At 43.6% G+C, this 23,706-nt stretch overlaps 1 protein-coding gene across 1 annotated transcript in view; it reads left to right on the top strand.

Annotated features, from left to right (window-relative positions):
- Positions 1 to 23,706, top strand: part of Mms19 (MMS19 nucleotide excision repair protein) — a 73,247-nt gene that overhangs the window by 22,379 nt on the left and 27,162 nt on the right. The window contains exons 13-18 of the mRNA XM_050191111.3: positions 4,544 to 4,622; positions 9,148 to 9,352; positions 18,501 to 18,592; positions 18,672 to 18,791; positions 23,051 to 23,270; positions 23,343 to 23,397. Coding sequence (XP_050047068.1) covers positions 4,544 to 4,622; positions 9,148 to 9,352; positions 18,501 to 18,592; positions 18,672 to 18,791; positions 23,051 to 23,270; positions 23,343 to 23,397 — 771 coding nt within the window. The remainder of the gene's footprint in view (positions 1 to 4,543; positions 4,623 to 9,147; positions 9,353 to 18,500; positions 18,593 to 18,671; positions 18,792 to 23,050; positions 23,271 to 23,342; positions 23,398 to 23,706) is intronic.

Raw genomic sequence — 23,706 nt, 5'->3', positions numbered from 1 at the left:
TGCCAGCAGCATATGAGGAGGGCTTTCTGAAAAGGCTGTTGTAGAATATACTAGTAAACACAGTGCTGACAGTGCCACAAGCACAGAACTTAAGAGCATGCCAGCAGAATATGAGGAGGGCTTTCTGAAAAGGCTGTTGTAGAATATACTAGTAAACACAGTGCTGACAGTGCCATAAGCACAGAACTTAAGAGCATGCCAGCAGCATATGAGGAGGGCTTTCTGAAAAGGCTGTTGTAGAATATACTAGTAAACACAGTGCTGGCAGTGCCACAAGCACAGAACTTACCACAGCTTTTTATATATTGTGAATACTGTAAACATTGTGAATGCCTTCTCTTCTCCTTGCTGTCCTCTCTCTTCCTCACTGTCCCTGCCTCTATTTTCTCCTATGCTGTCCACTTTTTACCCCTTTCCCTCTGCTGTCCAGTGTTCAGATGTTGGCCATTCCAGTAGAATTTTCCTTTCCCTTTCTTTCCTCTCACAACCACAAATAAATATAATAGTAAAGGCAGTCGCATTATATTATTAGAGAACATTAGCGATTGATGAAAGAAGTGCTGCTGCTGGCATGAACGCATAAATGTTGCGAGGTAGCATCTCCAAAAGCAATCCAGTTTTGATAAGCAGTTATATCTATTGCATTATTGTGTTTTTTTATGTTAGTGAGTTATTGCATTGTTTTATGGTGTTAGCAGAGTTCTGTATATATTTGAACACAGATCTATCAATCCAGAGGCAGTAGGAGACATATGTTAAAAAAGAAAACAACAACAAAAGTATGGTTCCATTTGTGTCTCTTAAGTAGCTTGGGGGTAGAAGCTATTGCTATCAAAGCCAGCACTTCATGGAGGGCATTGGGCAAGCAAAATCTGGCAGAAGTTTCATGACCAGTCAAAGCACTGCAGGACTCACTGGGGCTATATGCATTGCCAAATACTGAATGTACTGGCATGGTTTGAACACTTCAAACCATGAAACTAATTGTTTAAGGAGTTCTTCGAGACTTCTTGGACACGGTAAACAAATTCACATAGTCTCTAGGCAATACAGTAGAACATCGTTGATGATAGTAACGGGACTGATCTTCAATGGTTATTTCCCCCCTCTTAAGGGGGGACCCTGTGCCTGAAACTTTTTTTAAATTTCTTTGTCGATTTTGGTGAAACTTGCTGAGTTTTATGTATTTCAATGTGCTAGTTTTAAATATACATCCAGTTTTCTTGCAGAGTTAATAACTTTCCAGAAACTGAAGAAATTCAGCTTTATTGCATAATTTGCATGGAGGTGAGCTATCTACTAAACTATACATGGCATAATAAATATCGACATGCCAAAATGATGTGGAACTAACAAAGAGTGCAAATAAGCAAGTATGGTGCTCTAATTAAATTTTATATCAAATGAGAACGTTGTAAACTTCAGTGAGAGAAATCCATCTAACTGCTAAAAAAAGAAACATTAAAAAAAATTTCCTAATAAATGCAACAATATTATTTCGTATATTTGCTCTCTGTACAGCTTTGCCTTTCTTGAAAAAAATAAAAAAGGAATTACAGTGAATAGCACAAGTACAAGCAGAGATAATGCACCTCCAATATGGCATCATAATCAAAATTGTGGTTTTGAGAAAACAACAAAACACATGTCCTGATATATTGAAAGAATGAAAAAATGGCACCAAAGGCTATCAGTAGGTACTAGGTATAATTCATGGCTGTTTGGCCGTTGCCGGTCGACGACATAGCATGCACTGCGAGTATGTTCACTTCAAAAGGATTACATGTTTTTGGGTCCTCGATTCCCCGCGAGCTCCATCCCGACGCAATTTCACCGCAGATCTCGCAACCCACCGTCTGTTTAGTAGCGAGACTGTAATCCTGGTCACTCCGCACCAGCTATGCAGAACCACCGCAAGTATTGCACGAGAAAACACCGAGAATATAGTTCACTGCTGCAAGTCCGACGACAACCTACGGAGTAGCAGGCTTCGCGACTGAGGCTGATGCACTATCGGCGGTCGGATCTTCAACAAAATGCCAAATCTTTCGCTCCGTAGTCGTCGTAGATGCAATCTTGTCGAGCATAGCTTTCTCATTTGCTCTTATCTTATACACTTTCTGTTCAGTTACGACAGCCGTGTTCAATTCTTACGCGAGTGTAACCAGCATGTGGATATGCGTGATCTGGCAAAGCAGTTGAGCGTCGACATTTGGCGGCGGTACGACTTCAGTGGCGAGCTACTGGGTATCCTGTGCCAACTGCGATGACAGAATCGCTTTTGGAAGTTCATTGCGTCTCGTTCGTTTCCGTCTGTAACAATTTACGGAGTGAAACTTTGTCGGACCTCCAGCATATCCAGCGTCACAGTCGCTGAAACAAAATGGCGGCTGTTTTCGTCGTTTGAGCGCTCGTGGTCCTTGGAGCCGATCATGACTCGCCATCTTGATCACATGCTCAAACTGGCCAATTATACCACGCGTCACAAATTTCGCTTTCTGTTGTTTTTTCGTGACCGCAGTGCCGGCAATGTTGCTGACTGACGAATAAAGAAAGGCAGAAACGTGAGCTTTCGAATTATACCAAAGTGCCACTGGCAGGGCGCATAGTTATCGAGTTATGCGCGATGAAAATCGGGCGCGATTTGTCCCCAATTTAAAGGGCAACGCTTGCGGATCTTTAGATCATGGTAATGGAAGAACCATGCGGTATTTTGAAACCAAATTTCGGAGATAGGTACGGAAACTCATCAGGAACGTGGAAAATAAAAATTTAAAATTTGAATTTTGGGCCGATATTCGGTCCCAAAGACCCAAGTCCCCCCTTAAACCAAGCAAACCACTCGTACACTTTCATTTTTACTGAGAGCATGTTTTTTGTAAGTTGTTTGCATCATCACAACAGTTCCTGCTGCATTCTTGCTGATTAAAAAAACTAAGCTTCAAAGCTGCATGTTATTCATGAGAATCTGCCATTTCTTCGTGTCACGAGTACACTACAGACAGACACACAGAAATGCCAAAGAAACCACACACGTGGTTGACGCCACTTGGCATACCGACTCAGGAGAGGTCCTCCCATAGGACCCTAGCTGCGCAACGTCATACTGCAAGTACACAATGCGACAGAGTATGATTTCGGTTATTTTTGGTTTCACCCTCGTACATGTAAAAAATGGCTTCTTCATTGGTTTGACAGGATAGGAAATGGCCTGCTGTAGAAGTAGTCTGGCTTAAAAGTGCTTGTTCTTGTGCTGGTTGGTGAAGAGCTTGTGTTCAGTGTTTTATCCAGCATGGAAATGAAGGGTGGAAAATGTTATGTCAGGCTGTGCCTACTGATAGTGCATTATTATTAATGTCAAATGTGCATGTGAAGGGAGGCTAGCTTCCTATGGTAAATCAGGCTATTGCTGTCCTGTATTTAATCAGTACACTATATTGAGCACTTCTAATGAATAATGAAGGCTAATATGCATTTGTGGAAACTTTACTTTTTGGTCAGCTTCAAATTGTGACTTTTCTTACCCTAATCTGTCATCATAAATTCGCTGTGTAGCAATGATTGTCCTCACTTAGCCTTCAGTTTTTACCATTGTGCAACAGTGACAACATTACAAATAAAAAAGGTCTGTTAGAGACAATCAAAAACCCATGGCCAGTGTCTCTGCTCTAACATCAACTGGATCTATCGAAGGGTTTGTTTCGAAACTTTTTACGTACTGAAAATTACCTGATACAATGAATTAGTGGTTAACACGAAACAATCAACTGCTCTAAAAAATAATGTATGGCTAGTACATAACACGGGTGAACCACGAGTATCACTAAAAGAAGCTGCAACATGCTTTTTCAATGAAGCAAGCCAAATTGTAGAACAATCTATGTACTACCCATCATTTCCACAGTTTTTGAGCAACTGCAGTCCCAGATTTTTCCTATAATTTTAGTATGAAACTCTGTGCAAACAAGGGTGGAGGGATGCAGTGGGAAGTTGGTTCACTGTGCTTTGCTTTACCTCAAGCATCTTTAGCTGTAACGGTGCAGTGCACACAACACCCACTGCGACCATATTTGAATGCGGGTGGAATGCAAAAGCATGCGTATCGTGCTTTGGGTATATGCTAAAGAGCCCCCTGGTGGTCAAAATTAAACCGAAGCCCTCTAGTATAGCGTCCCTCATAGCCCACTGTGTAGCTTTGGGACATCAGACTTCACAACTTATTTTAATAATGCAAACAACCACACAGCAGCGCCGTAATGCACTTGCTCACTAGAAGTATCAAGCACCGAGTTTAGGCCATCACATTTTTCACAATGTTCACATGTCTGATGGATGGCAGTGAGAGAATTTCAATCACGCGAGTCAGAGGGTAACTTATGAAAGGAGAAAAATTCGAAACTGTCAGTCTCATGGAAACCAAGAGTGGTCAGACTATTTGCCACAGTGAGGTGGAAGCAGCAAACTAGAGCAGTGTATATTCTTACACTAGACTGCAGATTTCCAAGGCTGTCTTGCAGTCTGCCATAGATTGAACATTTTGCAGGGTCTGAGGCCAATCCTGGTCCTTGAAAGTACCACCGCTGTGTTGTCATTATATGCGGCACTCTGCAATCACCAAGAGGGTGAGTGATCAATGTGACAGAATCTTATTCTGCTTGTCCTTTGAAATTGGAGCCTCTTGTTATTATGGTCCTGTAATTCCTGTGAGGCTTCTGTTGTTGCACTTTCCTTGACATACTTTACAGGTATTTTTAGAAGTGTTGCATGAGGGAGGAATGTGAACATAAAGGGAGATTTGTAATAGGATCAATACTTATTAGTGTCTTTGTTACATGCTTATACATACCCATTAGTCATGATTATAGAATAGCAAAACATATTGTTTCTTTATGACTCTTTACAATCACATTATACGTTACTAATTGTATGTCATCCTATCATTCATGATTCAATGCCCTGTTATGGCGATCTTTGGCCAGCCTTGGCCTTCATGCCTAAAAGCCATTGCACATCATCACAGATCAGATGAAAACGGCAGAAATATGTTTTTGATATCTCATAAACAGCTAAGCTTATAAGCAGCTAAGTTATTATCTTTGAAGCATACTTGTTGATGTTGACTACCTTTAACCCTTTGAAGCTGGAATTTTTTCGCTAATACCGTGCCTGTGTGGTCAGTTTTTTTTATTGCTATTTCTTGTGGTAGGAAATGATTGAAAACTTACGAATATACAACAAACATTATTGCAAGCAATATTTTGTCTCAAAAATGCTTTACTTGTAGCAACAGCATACACACAACTATGCAGTGCAGTAAGAGATCAAGAAAAATTTATAGGAAAAGTTTTGGCTATCAATTTGTTATCCTGGAAATGTGTTTGTTCAGAAGAAGTGCATCAGAAATGAGTCAGAAGAAAAAAACGCTTCAGCAGTCGCCGCGACAAGAGGCACCATGCGTGGCTATACTAAAATCACGACTTCACACACCCCAGCGTATGGAAACACACGATCTGCCATCTAAAGGGGAACCGTCATGGAAGGCAAAGAAAACGAAAATGTATTAGTATCTCCAAACTTCAGCTGTGCAGGCTATATCTAAGCTACCGGAAACGTGACAGCAGTGGCCATAAAAAGTGGTAGCATCTCCTTCACGCACGCCTTTGAAATAGCAGTCACCCACGTGACAATGTGACCAAGAGCTTGGAGGTAAACAAGTTGAATTGTGCACCCCAATTAGCTTAAACGCAATTTCAGATTACTTTCGACGACTCCATAGAGATGACAGCACCTCTGAATGAATAGGGGTGTTGAATACGAGCGAAATATCCAACATAAGATTGGCGCCATACATTTACATACATCAAAAACCATGTGGGATGGGTCAGCGGTGCTGTACATGAACGGCAAAAATCCTCAAAGGGTTAAAACCCATCAAGAACAAGAATTCAACACTATGAATACTTTTTGCATCTGCTCGGGCAAACATACCCATGCTGAACCACTGTAGGAAGATAAGAATCAACTAATAGCAACAGGTGGAGCTTTAGAAGGCCATTGAATAGATTTGGATATCTTGAGTTTCCTGTCTGCACCTACTTTCCAGTGGTCCCATCAATCCCACCAGCACACCACCTGCCAGTAGCTCTGGCATCTACTTCAATGTGCTCTGATCTTAATCATGTTAACCATAAGAGTTGAGGCACAGAACCATTGTGGTTGGAATTGTCGACTTCTACAACAAACACACATAGGAGTGCCACCATGAAGTAGACCTCCAATCCTATCTGCTCTTGCACGTTCACAAGGGCCTAAGTGGAGGTGCCAGACGGTAAGCATGAACGTTGAGGAAAATGTGCAGATGAGAGCATAGATGAAAATATCACTTCAAACACCTGTTGCTTGCCCAGAAGCGCACTTGGGTTGTATGTGACCAGGTCTCTTTGGATTCCCCTTAGTACTGATGCCACATTTTGTGCTAGTCAGTATCAGTAGGTGTCAGTGGCGTAGCCAGGGGGTGGCACACTGGTGCATGCCCCCCCCCCCTCTCAACCTCCTCGTTTCCGGTCAAGTCCGTGCCTTCCCACACAGAAAATATTTTCTGGCTACACCACTGGTAGGAATGTATACCAAATGAAGCGTCTGGACACGAGTGTGCGAGAGTGAACAAGATTTATTCGAACCAAGGCTTTTTATAGCCTCGGGCAGTATGCGCAAGGAACATGCGCAATATACAAAAGACGTGTGCCAATTACGCTGCATCAGCCTTGTTTCCCCTCAAGGCTGGTAACGATCCGGGGGTCGTCTGGTTTGCGTTGACCTCCGTAACATGTTATGGCCAAGCTCAGGAGCCTTTATTGACATCATGCTCGCTGCGGACGGCATTTTGAACTTGACTGCTGTCCTTAATTCATTGGCTGTCGCTTACTGGTTCACCTAGGCTCTTGGGGTTTTCTTCAGTAACTTGTGCGTCGGTCACTTGTGTGGCGGGGTCTGAAGCTTTGGGTTGCTCTGCTTGAACAATCGACTCGTGCTTGATACCCGTGTCACTAGCAGCAGATGCCACGTGGCTGGTCTTTTTAACCTTTAAATGGTCATCGTGTCGATTATGAGCCCGTGCCAGCGCTGGGCGGAAAAGTTGCAGCAGAGGCTTGTGATCTGTAATGAATGTGAATGTGCTACTAAGCAGGTACTCGCAAAATTTTGTTACGCCAAACACCACTGCCAGCACCTCATGCTCAATTTGTGCATAATTCCGCTCCTCGGCGGTCAGGGTGCGTGACTGGAAACCGGCTGGCCTCGAGTCTGTGTTGACGCAGTGGTATAAAACAGCGCCGATGCAGTACAATGACACGGCGAATGCCAATGACGTCTCGCCCACACAGGTTAGGGCCAGAGCATCGCAGTACTGCCAAGGCAGCTTCCAGAGTAATCCCACCGTACGTTACTGAGACGTCCAATTGACCCTTGACGGGAAGCTGATCGAGGAAGCAGGTCAGTTGCAAGGATGTTTTCTGAAGTCAGGGCCAGCGTTGAAGGTTCTTGGCGTATGTGGGCCATGCGATGATCGACACGGGGGAACCCGTGTCCACTTGCATTCGAAGTGGCACGCCATTCCATTCCAGGGTACAGAAAAGTGGCGGAACCATGTTTACCGACAGCGTTTGTAGGTTGAGCAGGAATTGCTCATAGTCATCATTGTCCGACCCACAACCTTGACAGTGAGCTACGCTGCTCTGTTGACGCTGTCGTTGCTGGCGCACACAAGCCAAGTGCCCTTGTCGATGACAACAGTAGAATTTTGCATGACGGAATTTGCATTTTCCCGCTGTATGACCGGTTCTGCCACAGCATATGCACTCCCCTTCGTGCCGCCTGTCGTGTCTGCCCGTCGCATTTTGCGGTAGTTGAAATCTGCTGAACTGTCCCTTATTCCTCAGCACATCGACCGTATTTGGTGCATCTGCCATCTATTCCACAGCCGCCATCTCTGCTGCACGTGCTGCCTCTTCCGCATCTTTCAGTGCGAGTTTCGTTTTTGCCAACAATTTCCAGCGCACATTCATGTCGTGCGACCCACAAATGAGACGGTTACTCAGCATTCTGTCGAGCGCATCACCGAAGTTGCAACCATTCGCAATCTTTTGTATCTCGACTATAAATTCATTCACCGACTCGCCTGCAAGCTAATTTCTTCTAACAAACTTGTACGATTCGGCAATTTCATTGCACATCGGGACAAATCGCTCACCCAGGAACTTCACTGCATCTTTGTACTTCAGCTCCTGTAACTTAGCCAGTGCGCAGCGTGCAGCCAAGAGATGCACTGTCCTGGTGCTCAGTGTCGTGACCAAAAGCACCCTGCACTTCTTCTCGTCGATGATGTCGTGCACCTCAAAGTATGATTCCAAGCGCAGCAGGTAAGCTTCCCAGTTGTCCACCTCTTCGTCAAAAGCTGGTTGCCCCTTGGGCGCAGCCATGGCCGCTGAGTGCCCACCGGTTCAACGGCCTCGTCGCCACTGAAGCGTCTGGACACAAGCGTGCGAGAGTGAATGAGATTTATTTTAACTGAGGCTTTTTGTAGCCTCCGGCAGTATGTGCAAGAAACATGCGCAATTTACAAGAGATATGTGCCAATGACGCTGCATCACCTATGTCAGCAGGTTTTAAAGGATGTCCTGTGATAAAACTAAACATTGGAATCTGAATAACTCTTTTGAAGATATTGGTGTCGTAAAGTAGTGCTGCGGACAGACCACTTGGCCATGCCCCCACGAAGTTATCGTTAGATTAGGCTGATTGATAAGTAGGTAATTCTTTTTGACATGTGGACAAGTGCCTCACCTCTATGTAAGTAAAAGAGAAGTACTGAATGCATTGTAAATTGCTGTCTTTCAAACAATCCTTTACCAGTCTAAATTCTGTCATTTGCTTAGCTGTTTGCTTTGTCAAAAAGTACGCTTTCGTATGGACATGAGTTACTTCAGAAAATTTTCCGTGCTCTATGTGCCAGAGTTGGGCTTAACTGTGGGCTTTATGATTTTTTTGTGCAGTCTGTATTATAGATGTAGTCAGAAGTGAAAGTTGTTTCTGCTACATACAAAGTTTTGCTGTAATACTAGCCCCCTCATGTTTTGGTCAACTATGCAGCGACACCAGAGCTGTACCAGTTGCTTGGCCTGCTGGCTGACCTGCTGTGCACTCTACTGGCTGGCAGTGATGAGCTAGCTTTACGAGCTGTTAAAGCTCTTCACACTGTGCTTCCAATTAAGGGCTTCTTGACAGAATCGCAGCTGCAGATAGTAAAGGGGCTACTACTGCATGTGGCAACATGTGAGGACGCTCCTGCACCACGGTAAGATGTCATGAGCATTTGAACTTTCAAGAAGTGGATACAGGCTAGCATTAGAAGACATCTGGCAAAACACATTGGTTTACCAGTTATCGCTTTTCTGCACTGAAAAAAAAAAAGAAAACGCAGTTAGGAAAAATGTCAATTAGAACAGTAATGTATTTTGCCCCACATTTTCTGTATGTATTTCTTAAAGGAGCCATATCACTCATTTTTCGAGCTAGATTAGGCATTGCATGTTAAACTGTATACATCCCACAGCAAGCTAGCAAAATTTGAGGACAAATGGTGCTGTAGACAACTTGTATTTGAAAATTTTGATATCGCAGTTGAACCGTATAGCAGTCTGGCAACACTAACTGGTAAAAATAAAATCGCACCCCCAGCAGTAGCGCCTTCGAATTAACGGAACCAAATCACGATGGCCATGCTTTTGTGCACTGCAACTTTTGGATTGTAGGAGCTGAAAATACGTCATGGTTGCCATTTGTTGTTTCATTTTTGCATGTGCGTCTCGACAGTCAGCGTAAGATGATTTATGCAGGTGTTCTCTGGTTTGTGATTATCGTGCAAGTGAAAGAATTGCGGGAACAATTCAATGGCAACACCCTTGCTGTGCCACTGGGTGCCAAATTAGGTGTGTGAAGCAAGAGGTTTGATGCGGTTCCAGACTGTTTTGTGGCAGACGACATACTAGTGGTGGTCCCGCACTTCCTGACATCACCCAAACCATTCCAAAATGTTCGTCTCTGTCTGTGGGAGGGCTTAGAGGCAGTGATTTCAAATTGAAATTTCAAGTTATAATGTGCACTGAAAGCCCAGCATCTTGTCTGTATATATAACTACATTTCCCGCTCTGCTATTTTACAATAATATATTGAGAATAGTTGGATGACCATGTCATGGCCCCTTTAAGAGCGGCACTAGATGCAGTTCTAGGAAATGGCTATGATTTGCATACAGTACTGGCTGACTTCAATTTCGTAGTTGCAACATGCATTTTATAGTGTTGATTTTTGAACTGCACAATAGAGGACGCAGAATAAACGACGACAGAGCGCTGACTGACAGCTGAACGCTTCTTTCCTGCAGTGGCATTTACAGTTAAACTTCGATAACGAAGTCAATAAAATCAATGCTTTGCTTCATTGTATAGAAATTTTGTTATACTGAAATTTGATCTTTTATGCAAAGAAGTACAGTTGCCAATAGTTTTTGTCCTACGTGGAAGGGGCTGCAAATTTGAACAAGACAGGAATTAATTTGATTGAACTTTAGAGTTGGCAATGAAAGATTCGGTTTCATGCCATGTCGAGCATATCTTAATAATTATTGGTGGTATGAAGCGAAGCTAACCACACTTTCGTGTTCACTCCACCGCTATGGCTGATAGTGTCGTCTGCAGTGGGATGACGCTATCATGAAAAGTGCCGGCAGCGGGGAGCGGATGCTTCGTCTGCCTCTAGGTTCAACAAGTCTCCGAAACTCGAGATTGCACAACCTCCAGCACTAAATGCGCAGGAAAACGGCACATGATGCCATGCCATCTCAGCGCTCCCAGTCTTTGTGCACACGACAAAAATTACCTCTAAAACAGGGCATGCAGGCTGTGCATGCACTCAGCCACGCTGACAGCCATGTGCAGCCACAGCAAGGCTAGAAAAAAAAAATGCCCCCCCCCCCCCTCACGCTTGCTTGATCATGTTACCATCAGCTTGCTTCCCTCCCCCCTTTTCCCTTGCTCGCGCGGGAAGACTGCGCTGATCAAGCCGCCATTCTTCTTGGCTCACCCTCGCGTGTTTTCACTCGCACCTAAGGCATACAGCATGAGGGGCACGATAGGATCTTAATTCACTTGGACTTAACGCTGCTTTGCCCTTTGGCAGTTGCTCTCATTTGCATGGCACACAATTTAAGGTGCGTTCGCAACGGCCGCATCTAATTCAACCATTCGACCATCTGTATCCGCAGAGGTTTGCATTTATTGTCTCGGTATTCCTTCGCGGCAGCAGTGAAATTTCGTTATACTGAAATTGTGTTAAACACACCACGTTATATTGTGGTTCATAACACATGGTGTCCTATAGACAAGAAACTAAAAAATTATGTACTTTGTTATATCGAGGTTTAACTGTATAGTCACATGGAAGGCATGGACAAAGAAGGAAAAACATCAGCATGAAATAGTATAAATAATTTGTTTTGTCAGTAGTGACAGGTTTGGAGAGCTGATGCATCTGTCTCCACGTGTCAAGATATTGAAAAATTTAAATATCTTGTGGGTATGCTGTTTGTGGTAATTTCTTACTAGTATTATAGTTTTCAAAGTTAAGAGTTCAAGCACACCTTTAACGTTAGTTGGTGAACTGATTGTAAGTGGATTGTTTTAGTAAAGCAACATGTTTCCGTAGGCGGTCATTGATACATATTGCCATTTGCCCAGCGTAGCAGTGGCTGCACATTAGCAAAATTAATCTCATGCATCAACGTGTGCAGTATTCAATAAAACGTTCTGTGGGTTTTTTAGAACAAGGTTGTTTTTTGCTTTCTTCTTGATTCACTTTCTTACATTTCCCAGACTGATTTTTGGAAGTGCTGAAAGTTACTGTCACTTTGGCCTTCACCGCAACTTTAATTTTGTTATGGGACATATACGTAAAGAATAACAGCAGTCCTTCATCCAGAAAGCAGGAATGATTGTTTTGTTTCTGTGCCCTACTGGTTTTGATTTCACTCATACTCTGTAGTACTACATTGGTCGAATAGCCAGCATATTTCAACCTGTAAATTTGTGTTGAAAAGCTTGTTTCTAATAATTGCTTGTACAAGTACATTCAAGCATTCAGTGATTCCATTCACATATATCCTGATGTCTACCACCCAAAAGTGGCTGACGGCGCGAAAAGTAAGAACGCGTAAAAAGAATACTCAGATTGACGTCAAATTTGTTGAGCAGGTTTCTCTAAACAAAGTAAATTAATGCCGTCGAAAAGAAAATTAGGGAAACTTCGATCTGGGTGGGAATGTCTCAGACGCTTATTTAAGTTCTGTGCCACATTTATTATTGCTAAATATTTTCCCTGACACACCCAGTATACCTGCATTCTTGTTCCCTATCACACCAAGTAAGACCAAATGATTAATGTTTTTATGCGCTGTGATAGTGTGTTCTTACTCTGCTGTATGCTTTGGGCTGTGACATAGTCTGAGTTTGGCCCTTGAGCCATGGTGCATGTATGTTTTGTGTACCGGTGACATATTATCTACCATAATGCTCATGCACCTCACAGGATATTAAAATTTTTTTAGTACATATGTACAAGTACAAATTAGGTGCCATTCATGCGGCTTGTGGGATCGCGGGTTGGTGGGGTTGGAACGTCATCATGGCCAGCAGCATGGTTTAATAATGGATTAGAAGTGTGCCATTTGTGAGTTATGTGACTGAGACGATGGCATGGAGCAGAGGCAGAACACTGGGTCTTTAACCTGAAGGTTGTAAGTTCGAATCCTCCTTCAGTACACTCCATTTTCCAACTTGGACACTGGCAAAAAAAAAAAAAAAAAAGAAAAAAAAAAGACGAGAGTCAGTGAGGTTATACTAGTCCAGGTGCAAACAAATTAGGCAGGTTCACTAAGCTTCAACAAAGGTACTCCCTCACCAGAAAAGGAATTGGCCTCCCTGATGCAGTATTTGGCTGCTACTGCTCTCATGACCCCTACAGTTAACCCATGGCTCTTAGTCCCCAGCGGCTGCGGAGCACCTGACCAAGGTGGCGGTCAGACCTGCGATGCGGCAGAGGGTGCTAAGAATCTCTGGACCCGGACAGGCTGCCACTGGAAACTGAACCTGGCAACGTTCAACGCATGAACCCTCTCAAGTGAAGCTAGCTTAGCAGGACTCCTTGAGGAATTATCAGGCATTGCGTCGGACATCACTGGCCTTAGTGAGGTTAGAAGAACTGGTGAGGCTTATGCAGTGCTGACTAACGGCCACGTCCCCTGCTACAGAAGAATTCCAGTTAAGAGACAATACAGGGTAGGACCTCTCATCCACAAGGACATAGCAGGCAACACTGTGAACTCTACAGCATTAATGAGAGGGGAGCAGTAGTCTTAATAAAGCTGAATAGGAGGTTTAGAATAAAGGTAGCAGAAGCCTACACCCCAACCTCCAATCACGACAATGAAGAAATCGAACAGTTTTATGAAGATGTTGAATTAGTGATGAGAAAATTGCAAGCTCGGTATACTGTAGTCAAGGGCGACTTCAATGCAAAAGTGGGGAAAATGCAGGCTCATGAACAAACAGTGGGCAACTACAGCATCAATTCTAGGAACACTAGAGGAGAGATGTTGGTAGAATTTGCGGAAAGGAAGAAGCTCCGAATAATGAATACCTTCTTCAGGAAGCATAGCAACAGGAAGTGGACCTGGAAAATCCCTAATGGAGGAACAAGAAATGAAATAGATCTCATACTCTCTGCCGATCCCAGCATAGTGCAGGATGCAGAAGTGTTAGGTAGGATGAAGTGCAGTGATGATAGGTTAGTGAGGTCCAGGATTTCCTTCACTATGTGGACGGATGTTTTTTTTTTTTTTTTTGCCACAACACCTATCACCACAAAAGGAAATTCACAACGTCAGTTCGAATGTTTAAAACTGCGTTTCGTTTCGTCCCAGTCGCCATGTCTCTAATGAGCAGAAGGTAAAAATGATTCCTGCCTTGGGAGCTGCAAATGACAACAAGAGGAAGACCGCAAATGTGTATCAGTCATGGAAGTGTGGCGGTAGACCAAACACGTTGACTATCATCAGAAATTATGAAAACCTGAGACAAACCGGCAGCTTCAAGAAATAGCGGCGGAGGACTCCACTTTTGAATCCTAGCCTACGCACAGATGTTCTAGCATTTATTGCCTCAAACCCTCCTGCTAGCGTACGGGATGTGCCTGCCCAGGTACCAATTTCCAAGTCATTTCCAAGCTGGTTAAGGTGGTACAGGTGAAAGGCCGTCGTTTAGAATCCAAACTGATTCTAAACGACGGCCTTTCACCTGTACCACCTTAACCAGCACCAATGCTTGGAAGATAGGGACCTGTAGAATCATCTAGATTTCTCGAATTGGGTCCTTACAAATGCTGATGAGTCACCGGACTATTTGAGCAACATCATGCGCACAGATGAAGCTAATTTTCAAGAAACGCCCGGGTAAATTTGCATAATGCACACTATTGGAGTGACTACAGTGCACACTAGGTAAGGCGCAATCGGCACCAGTACCAGTGGTCATTCAATGGGGGGTGTGGCATTTATTCTTGTGCTATAATCTGTCCCATCTTCTTTGATCACACCCTGACCGGACAGTGTTGCGTGGAAGGAATCCTTGAAGGAGTGGTGGATGAGTTTCTCAGCGAAGTCCCGCTGTCATGTCTTCCACTTCTGTGGTATCACCAAGACTGAGCACCAGCACACAGCAGCAGCCGAGCACGAAACTGGCTAGATGCGACTTTTCATGAGCAATAGATTGGAAGGCACGGGCCTGTAAATTGGCCGGCTACATAGGGTCAACTGACCTCTCTCCACTCGATTTATTTATTTTTTGGCGTTATGTGAGAGATCGCGCTTACAGGATCGAGACGGACGTAAGATTAGCTCAATACAACTTGGACAACGGATGTCTGCCATAGAATTCGAGTGTCGGTCATCAGGAAAGCCACTGAAGATGTGATAAAGTGGACTCAGTACTGCCTAACTGCCGAAAGACACCTGTTCGAACAGGTCCTCTAGGCAGCAGCTGGTGTTGAACAGCACTTATGAATTCATAGATAATAAGCGAACACTGAAATCTGATGGTTCTCTTTTTTTTTTTTGTGCAGATGTCCCGGTTGCCAATTCGGCTCATGTAGAAGTGGTTATTTACTTTCTTGAACGCATTAGTTTTGCCTTTTCTCAACATGTGGGTCTCTTCCCGGTCTATTTATTTCACTTTTATTTTATGCCATGAACCCGTTTTTGCAGAATGTATGCAGTCTCATGAAAACTAAAACCGTCACTTTAATTTGGCTTTGGTCCGAAGCAAGCTTCTTGCACGAAATATAGCTGCGCACGCACTCTGTCGATACGGTGGGGACCCGCCGTGGTTGCTCTGTGGCTATGGTGTTGGGCTGCTGAGCACGAGGTCGCGGGATCGAATCCCGGCGACGGCGGCCGCATTTCGATGGGGGCGAAATGCGAAAACACCCGTGTACTTAGATTTAGGTGCATGTTAAAGATCCCCAGGTGGTCGAAATTTCCGGAGTCCTCCACTACGGCGTGCCTCATAATCAGAAAGTGGTTTTGGCACGTAAAACCCCATATATTTTTTATATACGGTGGGAGCAAAGCCGGGATTTTGAAACATTTTATGCCTATTACTTTGCTTTTCGCATTTCGTGTATGGTCAGAGCAGCGCTTCGGCCACGTTATCAAGGGGCTTTTGTTATCAATTTGATCAGTCGGCCTTGAGAGAGTGATAATAAGTGTGAGGTAGAGAGGAAGGAATAGCTGCAAAGTCGCGAAACCTGCAGTTGGTGCTCCTTCCGTACCATTATCAAGGTGATGTGCTGTCTCTTTGGGTTTGCGACAGGCAATGCAGTTGCTATCAGTCAGCTTATTTGAGGGCGCTGCTTTATGATGCGGGTGGGAGCGCATTCACGTGGTATTTTTCATATTTTGTGGGGCTTGTTTGCCAGTCGGAAAAAATTGCATGCAATTACTACGTTGCTGAAAATACAGCAGTTAGATGTCATTTGTGGGTGCCTGGGGGTGCCTACAAATGCCTCATTGACTATGCCTCCTACTATGAGGTCTTGTAAATTCTCGTATAAGGCCGTCACTTCAGTGAACAATTCTTCAAGGTCACACGAACTTGACCTTCAAGTGCAATATATATATATTATAAAGGAGACTTATAGGGGTTCGTAGCGACCGCTGGTTCTAGGATGCACCGAGTAGTTCTCGAGCTCGAGCCTCTGCTGCGCGCTTGATGCTGCCGATGCCGCTGACTCAGTGCGCACGTTCGTTATCTTCCTTACAATGGCCCTGCGGAAATAAAGGCGCCATCCTGGCGACCTAGTTTTCTGGAAGCACGTTAGAATGGTGGCATGGCTTGAGACGCTGAACGTGAACGAATTCGCAGTTACGACATCGCATGTTGGACGGCGGCGTTAGCGGCTCAGCCAGGTAATTAATGGGTGATGTTCGCTCGAGAACGTGGTATGGCCCATCGTACTTCGGAAGGAGTTTTGAAGCGAGCCCGGGCGTGCGGTGTGGCACTAATAACCAGACGAGAGCGCCTGGGAAAAAAATGGGAGTCGAGTTCTGGGCATCGTGAATGGCTTTTTGACGGTTCTGGTCATCCGAGGTGAATTGGCGGGCCAGCTGGCAACATTCCTTGGCGTGTCTGGCAGCTTCCGAGATCGGCAGGCATTTGGATGGGTCTGGCCGGTAGGGCAGAATGGTGTCAATTGTGTGCGAAGGATGACGGCCGTAGAGAAGGTAAAAGGGTGAGAATCCGGTAGTGGCCTGAGTCGCGGTGTTGTAGGTGTAGGTGACAAACGGAAGAACTAGGTCCCAATTAGAGTGATCAGGTGAGACATACACGGTGAGCATGTCACCGAGAGTTCGGTTAAAGCGTTCCGTGGTACCATTAGTCTGTGGGTGATAAGCAGTGCATTTACGATGAACAATAGCGCATTCAGCAAGCAGTTGTTCGACGACTTCGATGACTGTTATTGGGGTTCGTAGTGACCGCCGGTTCTAGGATGCACCGAGCAGTTCCCGAGCTTGAGCCTCTGCTGCGCGCTTGATGCTGCCGATGCTGCTGACTCTGTGCGCACGTTCGTTATCTTTCTTACAATATATATATATATATATATATATATATATATATATATATATATATATACATATATATTTATTTATTTATGGGGTTCGAAAAGCTGGTTTGGCCCCAGCCCCCCTCCGGAAAAATAAAAACTTTCCGCGTATGCAGGAGGCATACGTGAATATCTTGGGAAATATCTACAGAGATTCCACAGCTACCTTGGTTCTCCACAAGCGTAGAAAGTTACCTTTCAAGAATGGAGTCATGCAAAAATACACAATCTCTCCAATGCTATTCGCTGCATACTTGGAAGAAGTACTCAAGCTATTAAACTGGGAAGGCTTAGGAGTAAGAATCGACGGCGAATATCTCGGCAACCTTCAGTTTGCCGATGACATTGTTCTATTCAGCAACAATGCAGACGAGTTACAGCAAATGATTGAGGGCCTTAACAGAGAAAGTGTAAGAGTGGAGTTGAAGATTAAAGATGCAGAAGACAAAGATAATGATGAATTGCTGGGCAAAGGAACAAGAGTTCAGGATTGCCAGTCAGCCTCTAGGGTCTGTAAAGGAGTACGTTTACCTAGGTCGATTAATCACAGGGAACCCTGATCATGAGAAGGAAATTTACAGAAGAATAAAAATGGGCTGGAGTGCATACGGCAGACATTGTCAGCTCCTGACTGGAAGCTTACCACTATCATTGACAAGAAAGGTGTACAAGCACTGCATTCTACCAGTGTTAACATATGGTGCAGAGACATTGAGGCTGTCAAAGAAGCTCGAGAACAAGTTAAGGACCACACAAAGAGCGATGGAACGAAGAATGTTAGACGTAACATTAAGGGGAGACAGGAAGAGAGCGGTGTGGATCAGAGAGCAAACGGGTATAGACGATATTCTAATTGACATTAAGAGAAAGAAATGGTGCTGGGCAGGTCATGTAATGCGCAGATTAGGAGACCGTTGGGCCATTAGGGTGACAGAATGGGTACCAAGAGAAGGGAAGCTCAGTAGAGGACGGCAGAAGACTAGGTGGTGCGACGAAATTAGGAAATTTGTGGGTGCTAGTTGTAATCTATTGGCGCAGGACAGGGCTAATTGCAGATCGCAGGGAGAGGCCTTCGTCCTGCAGTGGACATAAAAATAGTTTGATGATGATGATGTATTGTGTGAAATAATTGTGCACACATTGTTTTTTGAAACTGTTTTCGATAAATGAAAGTCTAATGCATTTTTCCTTTGTGCTTTGAATGGCTGCTTACTGGCTTGCTGCCTTTTCAGGGACGAGCATGTCTTACTACTGGCTACAGCTGCAAGAACAGCTAGCTTATCTGAAGAGATATGGTTCACACTAAAGCAGGAAATTGAAAAAGGTATTCAATGTTTTGTATCTATTAATGAGTGCCATAGCCTCAAGTCCAGTTTCTCACGTGCACTTTTTTGATGAAATAGGTTACCACCCTGGCAAGACTGAACGAATCATGAAAATAGCCACTGCGTGTGGTGGTAGCACATTATCTCTGTCCATATTGCTGCCATTGGTTGAAGAACACTTTGTGTGCGCTATTACAGGTGAGCACTCGTCACTCAAGAAACTCTATTTTCCCTATTGCAAGAAAGCAATTATTATGCATTGTATCATGTAGAAACACATAGTACAAAAGGGAAAAGGAAAACAGCATAGCTACCGCTATAAATAAAGTTTTTACTGCTTCTCTACATTGTGTTCTTTCACTGCAGTTACTTTAGCAATTTCTCAAACTTTGTCTTGAAGAATAAGAGCACGAAAACTTGTAAGGATAGGAAGGATGTCCCAAAAATACATCTCTTCTTATCCATGTAAGTATACTTGCACTGATATTCTTCAAGATAAATGGAGTCCAACTTTTCCAACCTGCTGCACTTACAGAATTCTGTTTTGTACATAGATCAGCCTGTTGCTACTTTTGTTTACTGATGCATGGTGTTGTTTGAGTGTGAGAGCTTATGCATATGCTCTAATGGCAACATTGGGAAGTGCTGTGTTGGTTTTTAATATTTACATGAAGTATTTGAGGAGCTTGCTACATTTGATAGGGCTGGTACAGCTGCGCTAAAACTAAAAATTCCTTCCAAAAATATGAGTGTGACCACCAAGGGTACGTGCTCAGGCCACTTTTAGTGGAAAGTGGAAGCTATGTAACTGCCAGGGCTTTGTTAACTTCACTCTCAGGATATCGGAAGTCGCCATAGTCATAAAGCATTGCACCATTCCAGCCTGCGTTACGCTGCATTTATGTGCGATAATGCACAGCCGTATTGACACTCCCACGAACCTGTGTTTTTGTTTTGTAGGGGGCTTATGATTTCCATATCTTCAGACTTATCCCACGATCATACTTGCCACCAGGGCTACTAGACCAAACGTGCTTTGCTGGCTTGGTCAGCCGGCGACGGGAGACGCCTGTTCTTACTCATTCAGTATGGTTATTTTATTTGTGTGCGGTTCCTTTACACACAGCAGTGTGAGTACATGTTGTGAAATGTAAATGCAAAAGCTTGGAATGGGCTGCCCGTCGCTTACGAGAAGCACTGTAGCAGTGCACAAGTTCTATTTGAGTCTAAGAACATTCGCTTTAAAGACACTTGAAGTGCCCATGTTGTAATAATGTTACTGCTTTTGTCAAATACTATTTTCTTACTGGATGCTCTGGGTACTAGGACCAAGGGAACCATAAAGGGGTTTAAATAATGGGAGTCCCTTTCATACAAAGCTACACTGCAGTCTGCAAGTTGTCAGAACATGCATTAAATGCGCTTGCACCAGAGTTTTTGGTAATGTGGTGGCCGTGACATCTAAGTCATTATATCAGAAAAATAAGATATTTCATGTGAAAACGCTAACGGAAAGGAACGAAGTTGATGAATATGTTTGTGCTGATAGAGACCTAAAATGCGTGCAAGAACTAGCTCTGGAAACCCAACTGGATTAATAACATACCGTGAATGTTGGCCACGGTTAGTATGTAATGCTAGCATCAGCAATTACAATAAGGGGATTCAGTACAGTGGCAAGTGCACCACCATCTGTGGCACGAATTCCAAAGTGCCCTGGGTCGGTCACACACTTTGGAAAACAGCATTCATGTAAATTCACATAAACATTACTTATCATTGGAAACACGCTGGTTTACACAGCATTTTAATGTGTTAGCATTCTTTGAGTACTTCATGCACTTTCTGGGGGCTATCTATCTGTGTTCATTTGTATGTTTGTATCTAACCATTTTCCCACTTATGTGGCCCACTGGGTAGTCCAAGGTCAAAGGATTAGCACATCGGCGGCTGCGCTCAGGTAACAAGGTTCAAAACCAACCATAGGACTAACTTGTCTCACTGAGTATGTGCCAGTGTGTACACACGTGCCGCTATTCAACTAAGCTCTTTCACATGGGTCACTGGGACATGGGTCATCGTAGATACGGGACTTGGTAGGCGCCGCTGTTCGAAGAAACTCTTTGATGCTGGCTTGGAGCGGCTTGGTATGTGCCACTTAGTCCATGCTAGTTTTCAGTGAAACTCTTTGATGTCGACTTGGGTCAGTGGGTATGTGCCATTACGTAAGTGCCTCTGTTCAATGGACGTATGTGACACCAACTTGGGTAACTAGGTATGTGCCACTGGGAATGTGCCGCTCTAGAAGGACGAAAAAGATCCCTTAGATTTCTCCGACACTGAGTGCAATCAAAACCACATCACAAGAGTTCCACAAGGTCAGCAACCCAGTGCATTAGCAGGCTGTGACACAAACGCAACGGATAGGTGCCGCTTTTTAAAGAACGCCTGTCATGCCAATGCTTTAGCGAGCTATATGCCATGAATGCACTGGGTATGTGCCACTCTTCAATGAACCTCTCGCCAACTTGAGTCACTGAGTGTGTTCCACTAAGTATGTGGCAAGCGAAGCAACAACTCTCAGTGTTCGCAAGCACCGGCGTGGCACGCTTCTCATCTCGGAGGCCACACGCAGACTTCTTGGCAGTGCCATTAGATGGCAGAGCATGTCCAGAAAGAAGCACAAGAGAGGAACCTGGGTACCGTATGACACATTTCTCAGCGTTCGCATGCACTGGCGCACCATGCATTTTGGAGGTCATGCGCAGGCTTCGTGGCGGCGGCACTAGATGGTGTGGAGTGGAGTGTGCTTAGGGGAGTGCTATAGAGCAGTCCCACTGCAGCATGTGTCTCATACCTCATACGTATAACTTGTTTCGATGGTGGCAGTATTTGTGTCACTATATTAATTCAGTGCTAATGCATTACCACCTACAGTCATCATGAGATGGGTTCTGCTGCAATTTTTTAGACAAACCATGGTTCAAATCGTTTGAAGAATGCCTGCAGCTGGCATCACGTGGTCCCCACCGATATGCAGTACACAGAAATTTCTGTAGCATACGCCATAGCTGTGCCGGAGAGCCTATAAGCATAGTGCTAAAAAAATGAGACGCAAATGTGTGTGTCATAGTGTTCGACCAGAATTTCATTTGGTGTTCAGGTATCGTATTTCTGCAATAAGTGGCAGGCGGAAGCAGGAATTCTGCTTGAAGTAATCATGTTACGCCTTTCTGTGTTCGAATACCAAGAGTTTTTCTCAATTAAATGTCTGGTGCTGGTGATCGGACCCAAAATGCCATTCGAGTTATCCGTTATATTGAACTGTGGGAACTAGAATTGTAGGGATTTCACTATTTCTGGTAAATACTAGAAAGCAGAACACAACAGTCTTTTGCGCACTCTGAAGTCGGATCTATGACTGCAGGATGAAATGTAAGAAGAAAGGACTAGAGTAAAAATTGCAATTACTTCCTTCATTGAGTTGCTCCAGATTTAGTGTGTTCTGCTACGGATTACTTGTTCCAATTATAATGATTGAAGCTCTAAAAATGTCCCTTTTTTTTGTCGTTAACCTGCTCCAAATTCAAAATATTTTGCTTCAAAACCAAGATTTTTCTTCTCCAAATGTTCTTCTTGCTGTCCCACTTCTGTATACACTTACCCTGTGAAACAGAAAGCTGTAAGCATTGGCTTGCACCTTTGGTTTTGGAGTGAGAGCAATAGACTTGTCTGTTTCAGTGCAGTCACACAGCCCAAAAGGGAATGTCCATGACTTTTACAGTGAATTAACCCTACTACTTCAGAAATTCGTCTTAGCACGAAATTCACTCCAAATGTTTTTTCATAAACCAGTCTGCTTAATCCTTGAAGTGCCAGGTTTTTCAATTGCTTCCAACTGCTGAGTGTTGTTTTTCTGCTCTGTTGAATGCGTATTTCATTTTCATAACACAATACCAGCCTTTATATACGAGTTCCTTCAAACAGCTATCTTGATGATTATACATTTCATCCTGCAGGTTTCTTTTATTTAAGGGCAGGCCTTTCTGTAGTACTTCCCTCAAGTAATGTACAATGGAAAAGAAGGACTTTTGTTTGAGATTTTACTAGGCTACTTTAGTTTCTCAAGCTCTGAATATTTAATATATAATTTAGCTCATACAAAGCTTTATTACTAATATGAAAATGGCCAACAGTTTTATTGTGACCTACATATATTGCATTGTTAGATCTGAATGCTTGCTCACGTTTGGGACACACAACAAAATAAAGCCAATCACCCATCAACCTTTTGTATGAATGGCTGTTGCACTGTATTATTATAGCATTTCAGCATTATGTGCAAAATTTTTAAACATTGTTCTATGTATGAAGCTGGCTGCAGCACTATTATTGCAAGCAGGAAATTTTGATCACATTACTTCTGATCAGAGTTTTTCTCACTTCCATCCTGCCAGAGTTTCAAATATGGTACCGGAACCAGCTGGCAAATTGCCTAACAGGAATTGCTTGCCAAGCACAAAAGTATAAAGTGAGTTTTCATCACTCATCACTGCTTAAGAAGATTGTGGTTGCCTGGATGGATACAGTGAAGCATGGAAATGAAAATGAGAGTTCTGAAACCTTTGCTGAGGTTGCACATCTGTTGCATAAACTTTCCGAAATGTGCAGCAACAGGTGGGTTCAAATGCTTTTTAGGTCTTTATAATAACTGATACTGAAGCTAACAATCCTTTTTACTCATTGCAGAGATATGAAAGATATCATTTCCCTTGTTGAAGAAGCATGTGTACAGACGTCGCTTGTAAGTGTTACGATAGTAGTGTAAGTTTTACATTCAGAAATGCTAAAAATTTGGTTCATTGTGGAACTGGCTGTATCTTTTGACAGCTTAATATTACTATGCAAACAAAAAAGAGAATTTAGAGGTAGACAAAAAACTTGAAGGTTTCATTTGACATGCTTCGTGGATGACAACGATCATTATTGTGGTGACACGAACTGGAAAAAAAAGTGCTAATATCAATTGAAGAAAAATGCCGGAAATTTGAAGCCTAAATGCTGATTAACAAACCCCATATATTTTTAAATGGTTTAGCGCCTCCTTCTCCAA

The sequence above is a fragment of the Dermacentor andersoni genome, chromosome 1 (genome assembly GCF_023375885.2).
Source record: "Dermacentor andersoni chromosome 1, qqDerAnde1_hic_scaffold, whole genome shotgun sequence".
Classification (NCBI taxonomy): Eukaryota; Metazoa; Arthropoda; class Arachnida; order Ixodida; family Ixodidae; genus Dermacentor; species Dermacentor andersoni.
The sequence above is the reverse complement of the archived record's forward strand: the minus strand, read 5'-3'. Positions and strand labels throughout refer to the sequence as shown.